The 14889-nt window shown below is 44.9% G+C and overlaps 1 protein-coding gene across 1 annotated transcript in view; it reads right to left on the reverse strand.

Annotated features, from left to right (window-relative positions):
* Positions 1–14889, reverse strand: part of abca5 (ATP-binding cassette, sub-family A (ABC1), member 5) — an 86288-nt gene that overhangs the window by 34614 nt on the left and 36785 nt on the right. The window contains exons 9-13 of the mRNA XM_070857679.1: positions 8984–9161; positions 5467–5525; positions 4296–4406; positions 2844–3019; positions 1739–1858 (exon numbers count right to left, since the gene is read on the reverse strand). Of these exons, the coding sequence (XP_070713780.1) occupies positions 1739–1858; positions 2844–3019; positions 4296–4406; positions 5467–5525; positions 8984–9161 (644 nt within the window). The remainder of the gene's footprint in view (positions 1–1738; positions 1859–2843; positions 3020–4295; positions 4407–5466; positions 5526–8983; positions 9162–14889) is intronic.

The raw sequence follows: 14889 nt of genomic DNA on the forward strand, positions 1-14889 counted from the left end.
GTGGAGAAAATTAGCCAAGAAAATAAAAGGAATATAGGATAGGGCTACTGTTCTATTTCTGTAGCCAATATCCCCAAACCAAAACGACAGTGTAAATTTCTCTCTCGGCAGTTACCAGCAGTTGTATACCATCAGGTAAAAGAAACTGCTGCTTAGATAATTGCTCACATTTTCTACAATTTGGGATATCTATCAATCAGAGATATTTATCTAGATAGATACAAGAGTTAGTATTTTGTACTATTGGGGGAATACAAGTAACTGCATCAAAAGGATAAAAAACCTTCATGTGAACAGCACTTCCTGCAGGTCTTAATTAGTCTTATTTTAGGTCAGTGTGAGTTGATGCTTCTTTTTTCTAATTTAAAATATAGAAGTTATAACTGATCATGTATTCCTAAAATTCTACAGTAAAGAGCTGAAATTTGTTGAAACAGAATGACGACTAAATGAAGCTAAGTACTTCATGTTTATAAATGTTTTATCCACTGAGCTGAGGTGAATAGGGAACTTCAATACTTTAAACTTTTCAATAACATGAAATGTTTCCCACATTACAACAGTGACTACACTCCAAAAGTACTTCATTGGCTGTAAAGTACTTGAGATGTCTGGTGATGGTGAAAGGCGCTATATAAATTCAACTCTTTCTTTCTTTCAACATATGGGCCCGGAGTTCACCATAATAATAATAAGAGAGAGGCTATCAGCACTCGCCGTTATTACAGGGTAAATCTGACAGCAACTTCTGGGGTCTGCACATGTGGAAATTCGGAAGTTGCTGTCAGAGATACCTTGCTCCTCTACAGGGTGCATTGTTGCAGTCCTCGCCGATAGACTCGGCACTGAAATCACTGTCTTGGTGTGAATATAGGGTACTTACCCACCAGTTCCATATTAATGATGGCTGAAAAGATCAAGGCCTATGCATTTAGGAGTGAGTGAGTTTTTAATGGTGTGATTACTGAACAACCTCTCTGGGCCTGAAAATATAATTTTACAATTGTGGAGATTCATTCCCGAAGAAATTTAACATTGCAGATCTTTTTTTAAATTAAAAAAACATTTTAAAAACTTTTTCTGTTTGTCTCTTATCTCTCTCCCTTAATCCCATCTGCATTTCCCAATCTTTATTTCACTTCCTCTACCTTGTTTAAATCTAATTTATATTTCCTGCTTTATACTTCCTGGGTTGGAGTCTGCATGTCTCAGTGAGGAATCTTCAATATGAATGGATGAAGAGCCTCACTGTCGCTTGTTCTGTTAACAGACATCACAGATCTGTCGAGGACGCTACCCTGGAAAAGACGCCGCATTAGTGGAAATCTCCACTGACAAGCCCATGAAAAGTCTGTGGGCGAGGTGAATGGTGAAAGCCGGTCCTTTGCGCTGAAAGCAAAATCCGGGCCCATTTTCGACTTGTGTCAGAAGATGATAGTAACAAGAAATAACAAGATTAATACGAGGGCTGACTTGAGCTCAATGTTGCGACATAGTATAATTCTGTGAACCTGACGTACACATTTAATGAGAACATTATATTCTTTCCTGTTTTTTTGCAATTTGTACGCGGAGATAAAATACTAACAAGGCAGAAGTAAATGTCATTTTTTGCAGCAGTTTCGCACAGTACTTGCCGCTTCACTAACTGCAGTACTACTGGGTAAAGGTTTACATCACTTATTAATCAAAACAAAAGTCTCCATTGTGCCTACAGATACCACTTCTAATCTCTCACCTTAGGATCCCCCAAAATAGCCATTCCCATTGAAAGTTTCCTTTTTTGTCCACCACTGAGCTTTTCTGCACGGACATCCATAATTGCTTCCATATCCAGTTCTTTTATGACATTCAACACCTTAAGGAAGCGGGGGGAAGATTACGTTTCAACAAAAACTAATTTAGTTTTCAAAATCATTTTGAAGAAATGTATTCAAAAATACCAAACAAAAATCACTTTTACACAGACCAGTACATGACGACAATCACTGCCTAAATGTTTTTTGTTTTACATCCACAACATTGATAATACCAGTATGGCCTGTAACACTTTCATCTATGCTAAGTTCACCAAACCTAATTTCTTTTAAAAACTAACTTTTATATTATTGAAAAAAGTTTTTTGTTGCAGAAACGACGTCAATGATCCACTGGATATATGACTTATCCAACAGGCAAATCCGATTTCATAAAGCACTCGTTACTTTGTTTGCGATTTGTGTCCAGTATCCAATGGGTCCCTGACATATTCTCTTTCTTTATAAAGACAAGAACTTGAATGAAACAGACACATATTTGGCACAAGAAGTTACAATACAGACAGTTCTTCTGTACACAAAGGATTCCATATCAAGGTCTGAACAATTAGGTATCAAAAACACACATTTGTACTGCATACAAAAACCGAGTACAATTACTAACACTGCAAGATCCCTCCCATAAAACTGAAGTATACTGCACATCACCATTCATTCAACTGACAAACTATATTAAGACAGAGGATAGTAATCAACAGTAGCTTGTCAATCTTCCTCCAATACGGTCACTAAATGTTGTGGAAAGTAGAACACTCCAATAGTTATCTGCACTCCTCTGAAGTAGTGTTTTAGATACCATCATAATTGCATCTAATGAAAGCTACATTTGTGCAAGCACCCGGCCATGCTTACGATAATCATCGGGTACAAATACAAAACTATTTTATTTACTAGTTTAATTTCTTACATTCATGGCCTCACTAATAAAAACTAAAGTTTAAAAAGGCAGTCTACAAAGGAGCCATCATCAAAACTGAATTATGAAGTGGTGTTAAAAATGGCATACAAGCTCTTCAGGAGATTTACCTCGTTATTAATTTCTTGTGGTAGGATTCCTTTTATCATAGCAAGTATTTTTAAATGCTCCTTTACTGTAAGACTGTAGAATAGGACATCAAATTGTGGACAAACCCCAATCATCTTTCTGATCTCAATTATTTCATCTAATTCAGAAACTCGGTATCCATAAACTGTTGCACATCCTATGGGGTAGGAAGAAAAACTCACGTTAAATCCTATTGTACATAATCCTCAAACAAGCAAATTCCACAAATTAACAATTTATGTAAGTATTTCATCTTAGAGCCATGGTGTAGTCCATGTTATTCAGAGATTATCTGATCATACTTACAGGACATAACATAGGCGAGCTAGGTACAATACTCACTCATTGAGCTGGCCTGACACAAGGAAAACATAGGGAATAGAAAAGGACTCAGAGTCTAAACTAATAATCTTAAGGTCAAACAATCTCAAAAATGAAGAAATCTTAGCCCGATTAGGAGGGAAAGACGTCCCTCACTGCTCAGGAGAAAATAACCACATCCGCTCCCTTCTCTCTGAACAAAGGGCAAAATGGAGGTCCACTAAAACGATTATGGATGAAATGGTATCAAAATTGTTTACTATATATTGCAGTACAGCTTGATAACCTGTGAAGTGGACATGTGTAATGTTTCTGGATTTAAAAATGTGTTGAACATTAAATATTTGATTTTTCTGGAATTTAAGTTATTGATCGATGAATCAACACAGGAAAAAAAAATGCCTGCTGCTCCACCCCTGTGAAAAAGAATCTCAGCTCCACCTCCCCTCCCCATCCTGCTGAAAAGAATATTGACCACTGGAGGTGAACAAAGACTAATGCCACCCACAATGAAGTAAACAGAGGCTCCATCCCTTCCCACTGATCGGAAGCTTATCCAATGCCTTCCACGGTCTTGTCCCATTTGTCCCTCCTCACTTTCTTTCTCATGTTCCACTGCTCCTCTTCCCTCATACTTCACTTTCCTCCTTTCCCATCTCGTATGAAAGTCCAATTACCCCCCACCCCCTAACTCTACTTGATCGGAAAAGAGCCATTGGCCTCGACTCCCCTTGCGCAACCATCTCCGGCACAGAGATCGGGCCTCGGGGGAGGTGGCAGAGATTATGTGCCTATGGGAGGAGGTACAAAATCGAGGACCTCAGCGGGTGGGTGACGGGGGGAAAGAGAAGAGCGGGGTGGTCACAAAAATATAACATTTTCTTTGCAGAAAAGGATCTTTCGAGTGAATAAATCTTGTGCCTCAAGTCCTTATTGGAAATACCTGCAGTTCAAGTTACAAGATATCCTTGTCCCATTCTACTTTCAACCATATCAGCATTCCTAAAATAATTGGTCAGCTTTTGTTAGTTTTCACATGTCTGCAGACTCATGAAGGTGGGAAATTAATTTTGATTTTGTTCTTTATGGTACAATGATCCTTTCTTTCTTACCATCCGACAGAGGACACAGTCCTGAGAGAATGTTAATTAATGTCGTTTTTCCAGTTCCACTGTGGCCCAGTAGTGCTGTGATCTGATCTTGATAAACATCAAATGACAAACCTGAAGATAAAGTGTAGTATGCACATAAAAATCATGAAGTCTAAATACAATCATTTTTCTTCCTTGTCCCCTTAAAAGAAAATCCACATTCAAATTTCCTTTATTTCAGTCCTCTTGCATCAGTCACCAGCCAAGAGGCCAGGAAGGTCTAATCCACCCTGAAAATAGGGCAAACAAGAAGCACATAAGTAGCAACTTTTTGATTTCAGAGAATCATATAGCACAGAAGGAGGCCAATCAGCCCATCGTGCCTACTCTTTGTAAGAGCTATCCAATTAGTCCCACTCCCCTGCTCTTTACCCATAGCCCTGCAATTTTTTCATTTCCAAGTGTTTTTACCAATTCCATTTTGAAAGTTACTATTGAATCTGCATCATTCATCCCTTCAGGCTGTGCATTCCAGATCATAACAATTCGATGCATTAAAAAAATTATCTTCGTCTCCCCTCTGATCTCTATTTCCCCCCATTTACTGAGGAGAGCATCATCACAGGGAGAGTCACCATGTGCTGCTAAAAGGAGATATCATAGCAACATTAGTGTAGGCTGAGAGCAGGTCACCCATTGTTGCCCTTCTGGAGCACAGATGACACAAGGAGCCAAGCAGGATATAACAGGGGAGAAAATATAAAATATTTCAAAGGAGAAACCTCAACTTCAAAAAGTAAAATTATGCTTATATTCTTCAAACGAGCTGTTTTGGAATAATTACAAGGCTTACAAAGTAATCTTGAATTACTATGAATAGCTCATGTCATGTCCTCCGAGGGATGGAAGCAGTTGCTAATAAAATCAACTTAGACAGAAGATCTATAGTGGAATGGTATTTTATATGCTAAAATTAGACTTACCTACTAAATGTCAAAAATTATTATCATTCATACACAATAAATGAATACTTTACAAGCACATGAATAAACATAGCCATACACATTGATATTCATAGACTAGGTACATTAGTTTACATCATCTTTATATCAAGCAGAATTACCAGGCATTACACTGGTACAAAAATTAATAATGAAACAATCAATACAGCAGAGCCATCAGACACACAAACCTTTCAACGCTTCCGTCGTCTTATCCTTCCCTTTATATAACTTGTGAACACCATGTAACCTGAAAAAGTACCAATCATAGTCACTGAGGTTTGCACGAGTTACTGAATATTGTTTTCTTATTGGCCTATGTATTGCTTATTCATGAAGAACCCTGTGAGCTCTGGATTCAATGCCAGGACTACCTGGTTGAACAGCATGTATTTATACCATTATTGTGATGGGCCTAACTTTATTAGATGGTACTTTTGAATAATAATAAATAGAACAGTAAGCTCATGTTACAATAATTATTTGCTAAGCCATTAGCCTCCTCCAGCCCCATTAAAAACTATACAAAAACTGATTTGGAATGAGTGATTTAATTAATTGTTGCTGACCATTTCAACAATGGGATTCGATCAGAAATAAGCAAGTCTACATAAATGGAATACAGTGAAGTCAGAGCTTTCACCTGCATCAAACAAGGAAACTTTCTGGATGTTTTTAATGATTTGATATAGACCAATTCAAAAAATTGGCTTCACCTAGGTGTAGCTGTCAGGATCGTGGCCAATTAATTAAACTTACATACAGTCGACCCAACTAGTCCATTCTGGAGTTTATGCCCCATGAGAGCCTCCTCCCACCCTTCTTCATCTAACCCCATCAGAAAAACCTTCTACTCCCTTATGTGTTTATCTAGCTTACCCTTAAATGCATCAAAGCTCTCCGCCTCAACTGCTCCTTCTAACCACTCTGGGTAAAAAAGTTTCTCCTGAAACTGAAGAAGGAAGTTCACTTCCCTTGCCTCATCAAGATGCAGGCCTGATGATAAACTGGCTACAGGAGCAGGTCTTTGTTGTTTGATTTATTAGTTAGCCAGGGTAAAGAAGCTTTATCCTAAATGATCAAGTTATACATGGGGAAAGCATTAATAGATGCACGGGGCAGGACAAAGTGCAAACGTCGCCTCATCAATGATTCTATACACAGGGTACTCTATTGTGTCTTTGAAATTAAGTGATTGACAATTCTTTATTCAGAGGCATTTGGATTGAGATAAACAATGGTGATTTATCCTGTGTCTTAATTTAGTTTAGTCTGCTTGACAGTTGTGTCTGAAGTACTGCCCCAGAATTTTCCATTATTCTTGTACAACCATCACATCGTGAAGGTCTTTAACTGCAGTAAGACCTCACTGCTCCAATACTCAAATCCCCTAGCTATGAAGGCCAACATACCATTTGCCTTCTTCACCACCTGCTGTACCTGCATGCCAACTTTCAATGACTGATGTACCATGAAACCCAGGTCTCGTTGCACTTCCCCTTTTCCTAATCTGCCGCCATTTAGATAATATTCTGCTTTCGTGTTTTTGCCCCCAAAGTGGATAACCTCACATTTATCCACATTATACTGCACCTGCCATGCATTTGCCCACTCACCTAATCTGTCCAAGTCACCCTGCAGCCTCTTAGCGTCCTCCTCACAGCTCACGCCGCCACCCAGTTTAGTGTCATCTGCAAACTTGGAGATAAACTTGGTGAGGCTTCACCTGGAATATTGTGTTCAGTTTTGGTCTCCCAATCTGAGGAAGGACATTCTTGCTATTGAGGGAGTGCAGTGAAGGTTCACCAGACTGATTCCAGGGATGGTTGGACTGACATATGAGGAGTGACTGGATCGACTGGGCCCGTATTCACTGGAGTTTAGAAGGATGAGAGGGGATCTCATAGAAACATAAAATTCTGACAGGACTGGACAGGTTAGATGCAGAAAGAATGTTTTCGATGTTGGGGAAGTCCAGAATCAGGGGACACATTCTAAGGATAAGGACGGAGATGAGGAGAAACTTCTTCACTGAGTTGTTAACCTGTGGAATTCCCGACCGCAGAGAGTTGTTGATGCCAGTTCATTGAATATATTCAAAGAGGGAGTTAGATATGGCCCTTACAGCTAAAGAGATCAAGGGGTATGGAGGGAAAGCAGGAAAGGGGTACGGAAGTGAAGGATCAGCCATGATCTTATTGAATGGTGGTGCAGGCTCCAAGGGCCGAATGGCCTACTCCTGCGCCTATTTTCTATGTTTCTAATCCAAAAGTCTTGTCTTATAACAAATCATGTTTGAAATGCTTTCCAGAAAAGGACATTTCAATCCCTTGTAGGCTGATTCTTTGTTTTCTAAGTACTTGTATGATCAGAAACTTGTTGTGCACCACCTTTGTGTATTACCTTACTTGTAAATACATCTACATCTACAGGTCGAACCTCCCTTATCCGGAACCCTCGGGACCTGGCCTGTTGTGGATAAGGGAATTTTCCGGACGAGGGGTGGTCACGTTAAATTGGATGGTACAGGTACTGAACAAGGGGGTATCGGGGCTGGCTGGCTTGCAGCTGGGAGTGCGGCAGAGAGATCACGGGGGGGGGGGGGGGGGGGGGATGGTGGATCGCGGGGTCAAGTCAGCGATTGCGGGAGTGGGCTGCGAGGAAGGACTTCAATTTGTTCATGTCGGAGTTCTGCACATGAGTTCTGGATGAGGGGTGGTTCAACCTGTATTACTTTTAGCCTGAACATAATGGTATCTTATTGCCTTCCAAATCAGACAGGAGAATGTTTTGGACATCTCACGTGATGTCTCCAAGTTATGGGGCAATTGTTAGTTGCATGGCTTGCTATTCTACTCACAGCATGCATAAACATTCATGGCAAACTCTTATCTGCTCACTAATGCATAAGGACCTTTCAGTCATATAATTTTTGGCATGCAGTGTGTGTTGCTCTGCCCAGTCAATAGACCTCCCTGAATAATAATGTAATTTATAAGCCAAAGAACATCGATTTCAATGTCTACTAGAAACCAGAAACACCACCGTGCATACTCAGCCATCAGTCTGCCACAGTTCAGTTTGAATCCAGAAAGCTCATAGGTTAAAAAGACATCGGGCTAGAAATTCATTTGTATACCGTCCGGCGTGAGGGTCGGAACAGGGGTGCTAAAAGGTTTACAGAGCATAGCTCCGGTGCGCAATGCCCCTGGTATCAACAAGGATGCAACATTTGGTTTGCGTTGCACTCGTTGTGCCCTGTAGTGACACCGCCAGAGAAAGCTGCATGCAGAGCTGTCCCGGGGCGCTAAGGGAAGGAATGACAGCATGAGGGCAGTGTGATTGATTTATTTTTTTGCTTTATTTGGGGTGAGTGGTGTATAGGGAATGTGTGTGTTTTTTGCTCCAATTCTTTTTCTTTTTTGCAGGGAGGCCTCCCTTAGGGTGCTACGAAGCCAGCTCTTTACCACAGGATATTAAGTTGAGCATCCCAAGATAGGTGTGAAACACTTCCCTTAGTGCATCGCTCCACTGTCAGGACACAAATACTGAATTTTTTGGCTGCCGTCGCAAACCATTTTCCGGCATTAAATTTAGCAACTGCCCGACATTAGCGCCTTAAAAAACCTTCAACCGAATTGCCAGCCCAAGATCTTTGACACCAGGTCAGACTCAAAATAACCTCTTCTTTTGGGATACTGTTCATACCTGATTGCTTCTTTTCCCTTAAGCTCTGAAGGTACTGCTTCCACCACCTCACTAAACCCAGATCCAAGGCCAAGTTCATTGTCGCTAATTGCATCAATTTGATCATAATGTTTCTGCTTATGGAACCAATAAGAGGGTTGAAGGAAGTAGAAGAAAGGTTGACGTTGCCCAAATTCACCTAAATGGCAAAGGAAGGAGACTTGTTAATGATAAAACCTGCTGACTGCAATACAATAAATGCTCAAACATTGAGATATCTTAATGGCTGAAACAAACATCGAACCACCACATTTATTAAAAACACTAACCATACATTAAACATGTTGAGCATTGCAACACTGACACTTGGAACAACAGGAAGAAAAGGAAGGTTAAGACACATCGACCTGGAATTTGCGGGGGTTACTACAGGTCCGAGGTCGTTCCGGATTCCGCGTTTTTCCGGACTTTGGAATGTCTTTCTGATGTCACGAATCCGGAAACACCGGAGCCCAGGTTCGGGTATTTCTGGATTTCGGAACATCAGAAGGGGGGGGGCCCTTGCCGAGAAGCTGATCGGGCGGGACACCGCCGAGGCCGAAGTGCTTGGGTGGGGCCCCTCCAAAGTGGAGCTGGTCGGGCGGCCCCGTCGCAGAGGTGGTGTTTGGGCGGGCCGGCGGCGAGGCCCCGAGTTAAGGGCAGTGGCTGCGAGTTGAGGCCCGAGGTCGAGCAGCGGCGTGGTGAGGGGCACTGAGGCGAGCCCTAAGGTCGGGCAGTGGCGGGACCTCGGTTGGCAGCGTCGGCGGGTCTGGATTCCGGACAACCCTGCCACCAATCGGTCCGGAGTTCGGAACTCCGGATTTTGGATGCTGCACCTGTAACAGCAAACGCTGTTATTACCCCTTTGAAACTGACTGCAACTTCAGGATTTAGTGCATGCGCAGTTCAATGCTGAAATTCTGAAGTACCAGTCTGTCATTCACTGCTCTGACACTGGCTGCGCTATGGACCCCGCAACCCCGACAGAAACATTGGCTTTTCCAGGGTAATACCGCTGTTAAATACCCCATTAAAAGTTAGACCCTTTTGGATTAGGTGTAACTGGGGTTTTAACAGCATATTGATTGCTAAACAAACGTTAGCCGCTGATTTTAATTTTGTGGAGTGTCACATTTATCCATTTTAATAAAAATATAATTAAGAAACGGAAGAAAAAGTTATTTTAAAAAAGTGTGTCAATCTTTATTTCAGGTTTGCCTTTTCACCGTGCGAGAGCCCCAATCTTTCTTTTGCTCTCTAACATTTTTTTAAATTTTGAATCAAAGTAGCTTATCGACTTCCTTGTTGGTCTGTGAGAATTTAGCATTGTGATTGGCTGCTTAGACAGATTGTTGATGTCCTGTATGTAACCATCATGCAACGGTAATCTTCATGCAACTCCTGTACACTGTACTTATACCCTAGAAATGCACACCCTGACCACAAGGGCTGAACTTGTGGGAGATACTCCTCACCTGGGTTTCCAGGTATAAAAGGGGAGGTCCCACCCAGGGTCAGCAGTCCTTGGTCCTGGGAATAAAGGTTAAGGTCACGTAGTGTCTGTGTCTGCAGTACATGTCTCGTGTGAGTTTGTAGTACGGTGCAGGGACACCACATTTGGCGACGACAAACAGGAATCACTGAACCACGAGGATGGCCACCGGTAGCACAGAGGAACGTTACTGTGTGGGTGAGGACTGGGATGACTTAGTGGAAAGACTCCAGCAGAGTTTTGTCACGAAGGACTGGCTGGGAGCGACAGCGGCTGACAAGCGGAGGGCGCATCTACTGACCAGCTGCGGACCACAGACGTATGTGCTGATGAAAGACCTGCTCGCACCCCAAAAGCCAGCGGACAAGTCCTTTAAAGAGCTCAGCCAGCTGATCAGTGAGCATCTCAAGCCGGCGAGTAGTGTACACATGGCCCGACACCGGTTCTACACACACCGGCGTCGGGAGGGACAATATATCTCGGATTTCGTTGTGGACCTGCGGCACTTGGCCAGTCTCTAAGTTCAGAGACACCTGCAGGGGGGGGATGTTAAGGGACTTTTTCATTGAGGGCATTAATCATGCCGGGATTTTCAGGAAGCTCATAGAGGCCAAGGACTTGACTTTAGAAGGGGCGGCATTGCTAGCTCAGACCTTCATGGCAGGGGAAGAGGAGACCAAGCTAGTCCCAACGTGGCGACGGACCAGGGAGTTAACATTGTGAACGCGGCTAGGGACCCTGCAGGCAGGCAAGGGCATTTCGAAACCGCCCAGGCAGCAACAGACCCTAGGGTGGGCCCGCAACAGGGACAATGGAAAGGGGATTGGCAATTCACGCCATCACGAGAAACAATGCGTCCCGCGATGGGACCATTAACACCCACCATCAGAGTGCTTAGAAACAACCAAATGGGCAATCAGAGAGGAATGCCTGGTAACAGTCCCTTTGTTAACAATCTCAGCTCATGCTGGAGATGCGGGGGAGGACATACTGCGAAAAGCTGCAGGTTCCAGCAATATACCTGTAGGATTTGTAACGTCAGTGGACACTTGGCCAGGATGTGCAAAAAGGCTGTGGCGAGGCTAATCTGCGAGACAGAGGAACCAGACGAGGGGTCTGCAATGCAGGATGATGCCTGGGGAAAAGCCATGGATGCTGAAGTTCAGCGGGTTCACGTGGCTGACGTCCACAGCTCATACTCTAAAACGCCACCCATGATGATGAAAGTCTTATTGAATGGCATCCCAGTGCGCATGGAGCTGGATACGGGAGCTAGTCAGTCACTTATGAGCGCCCAGCAATTTGAGAGACTATGGCCACTCAGAGCTAGCAGGCCCAAACTGGAACGTATTGACACGCAGCTACGGATGTACACCAAAGAGATCATCCCAATGTTAGGCAGTGCAAACTCGGTGTTAACACATAATGGATCACAGAACCGGCTGCCACTCTGGATCGTCCCGGGAAATGGCCCCGCACTCTTGGGGAGGAGTTGGCTAGCCGAGATGAATTGGAAATGCACGCCATTTCATCTGTGGAGCGAAGTTCATGCTCACAGGTCCTACAAAAATTCGGGTCACTGTTTCAACCCGGTGTCGGAACGTTCAAGGGCACTCAAGTAGTGATACGCATCACTCCGGACGCCAGAACAGTACACCACAAAGCCAGAGCGGTGCCATATGTGATGTGTGAGAAAATTGAAAGTGAATTGGGCAGGCTGCTCAGAGAGGGCATAATTTCGGCCGTTGAATTCAGCGACTGGGCAAGTCCCATCGTTCCTGTCCTTAAAGCAGATGGCTCGGTCAGGATTTGTGGCGACTACAAAGCCACCATCAACCAAGTGTTGCTGCAAGACCAATACCCGCTCCCGAGAGTGGAGGACCTTTTTGCCACGCTGGCAGATGGCAAGCTGTTCACAAAGCTGGACTTCACTTCGGCCTACATGACTCAGGAACTGGCTGAAGAATCCAAGCTTCTGACCACCATCACGGCGCACAAGGAATTATTGATCTACAACAGGTGTCCGTTTGGCATTCGTTCGGCGGTAGCTATCTTTCAGCGGAACATGGAAAGCTTGCTCAAATCCATTCCTGGAACAATCGTATTCCAAGACGACATCCTTATAAACTGGTCGAGACACCGAGGAACACCTCCACAACCTGGAGGAGGTGCTATGCCGACTGGACCGGGTAAGCTTGCGGCTGAAAAAGGCTAAGTGTGTGTTTTTGGCCCCAGAGGTCGAGTTTTTGGGCAGGAGGGTTGCCGCAGACTGGATCCGGCCCACTGAATCAAAAACGGAGGCGATCCGCCGGGCGCCCAGGTCCGGCAACACGTCGGAGTTGCGATGATTCCAGGGGCTTTTGAACTATTTCAGGAACTTTCTGCCAACCTTAAGCACATTGTTGGAGCCGTTACACATGCTGTTGTGTAAAGGTTGTGAATGGCTTTGGGGGGGACTGTCAAGAACGGGCTTTCAATAAGGCAAGGAACCTGCTGTGTTCTAAAACTGTTGACTTTGTATGACCCCTGTAAAAAACTGGTTTTAACATGCGATGCATCGTCCTATGGGGTTGGGTGTGTGTTGCAGCAGGGTAATGACGAGGGCCGACTCCAACCGGTGGCTTATGTCTCCAAGTCACTCTCCCAGGCAGAGCGTGGATATGGCATGGTCGAAAAGGAAGCACTCGCTTGCGTTTACAGTGTGAAAAAGATGCACCAGTACCTTTTCGGTAGACGGTTCGAGCTAGAGACAGACGACAGGCCGTTAACATCCCTGTTGTCCAACAGCAAGGCTGTCAATGCCAATGCGTCAGCTCACATACAGCGATGGGTCTTCACACTGGCTGCGTATGACTACACCATACGGCACCGAGAATTGCGCTGACGCGCTCAGCAGGCTCCCACTGGCCACCACCGAGGGGGCAGCGGAGCAAAGCGCTGAGATGGTCATGGCCGGTGAGGCTTTTGACACCGCAGGCTCCCCCATCACAGCCCGCCAGATCAAACTCTGGACTAACAGAGACCCACTCCTATCCATGATAAAGAAATGTGTCCTGACTGGGGATTGGGTGCCCGCACACAGGGCATGCCCCGAGGAGGTCAGACCGTTTCAGAGACGGATGGGTGAGCTCTCCATCCAAGCCGATTGCCTGCTATGGGGCAGCCGGGTAGTCATGCCCCAGAAAGGCAGGGAAGCGTTCATCAGGGAACTCCACAGCGAGCACCCTGGCATTGTGTTAATGAAGGCCATTGCCCGGTCACATGTATGATGGCTGGGGATTGACTGAGACCTGGAACACTGGGTTCGCAGGTGCACGACGTGTGCCCAGCTGGACAATGCCCCCAGGGAGGCTCCACTCAGCCAGTGGCCCTGGCCCACCAGGCCATGGTCACGTATTCACGTAGACTATGCAGGCCCGTTCATGGGGAAAATGTTCCTGATCGTTGTCGATGCATACTCGAAATGGATCGAGTGCATCATATTAAACTCGTGCACGACATCCATCACCACAGATAGTCTGCGTACGGTTTTCGCGACTCACGGCTTGCCGGACATCCTGGTCAGCGACAATGGCCCGTGTTTCACCAGCCATGAATTCCAGGAGTTTATGTCGGGCAATGGTATCAAACACGTCCGGACAGTGCCGTTCAAGCCAGCTTCCAATGGCCAGGCGGAACGTGCGGTCCAAGACATAAAACAGGGCATGCTACGCATCCAAGGACCCTCCCTTCAGTGCCGCCTATCGCGCCTCCTGCTGGCCTACAGGTCCCGCCCGCACTCGCTCACGGGAGTCCCGCCAGCGGAACTCCTCATGAAACGCACGCTAAAAACACGGCTGTCCCTCATTCATCCAGCCCTGGCAGACATTGTTGAGGGCAAGCGCCAGTCCCAAACCGAGTTCCATGATCGAAACTCAAAGGGGAGGTGTATAGAAATGGATGACCCGGTATTTGTTCTTAACCATGCTTTGGGACCCAAGTGGCTTGAGGGCACAGTAATTGGCAAAGAAGGGAATAGGGTCATAGTGGTCAGACTAAACAATGGGCAGATATGCCACAACACTTGGACCAAGTAAAGAAAAGATTCAGCATAGACACGGAGGAACCTGAAGAAGAGCATGAGATGTCACCCACACCACTGCTAGTGGACGAGCAATGAAGACAATCCACAGCATGCACAGTCCCTGCGGCCAGCCCGGACAGGCCGGAATCACCTCAGGTGACAGAGACGCGTGCTGAGGCTCAGCCACCAGAGCCATAATTGCGGCGCTCCATGAGAGCGCGTCAACCACCTGAAAGACTTGACCTTTGACACAAAAAGACGTAAGGGGGGGGGAGATGATGTCATGTAAGTAACCATCATGCAACGGTAATCTTCATGTAACTGTAACCTTCA

This window comes from Pristiophorus japonicus, chromosome 16 (genome assembly GCF_044704955.1).
Source record: "Pristiophorus japonicus isolate sPriJap1 chromosome 16, sPriJap1.hap1, whole genome shotgun sequence".
NCBI lineage: Eukaryota > Metazoa > Chordata > Chondrichthyes > Pristiophoridae > Pristiophorus > Pristiophorus japonicus.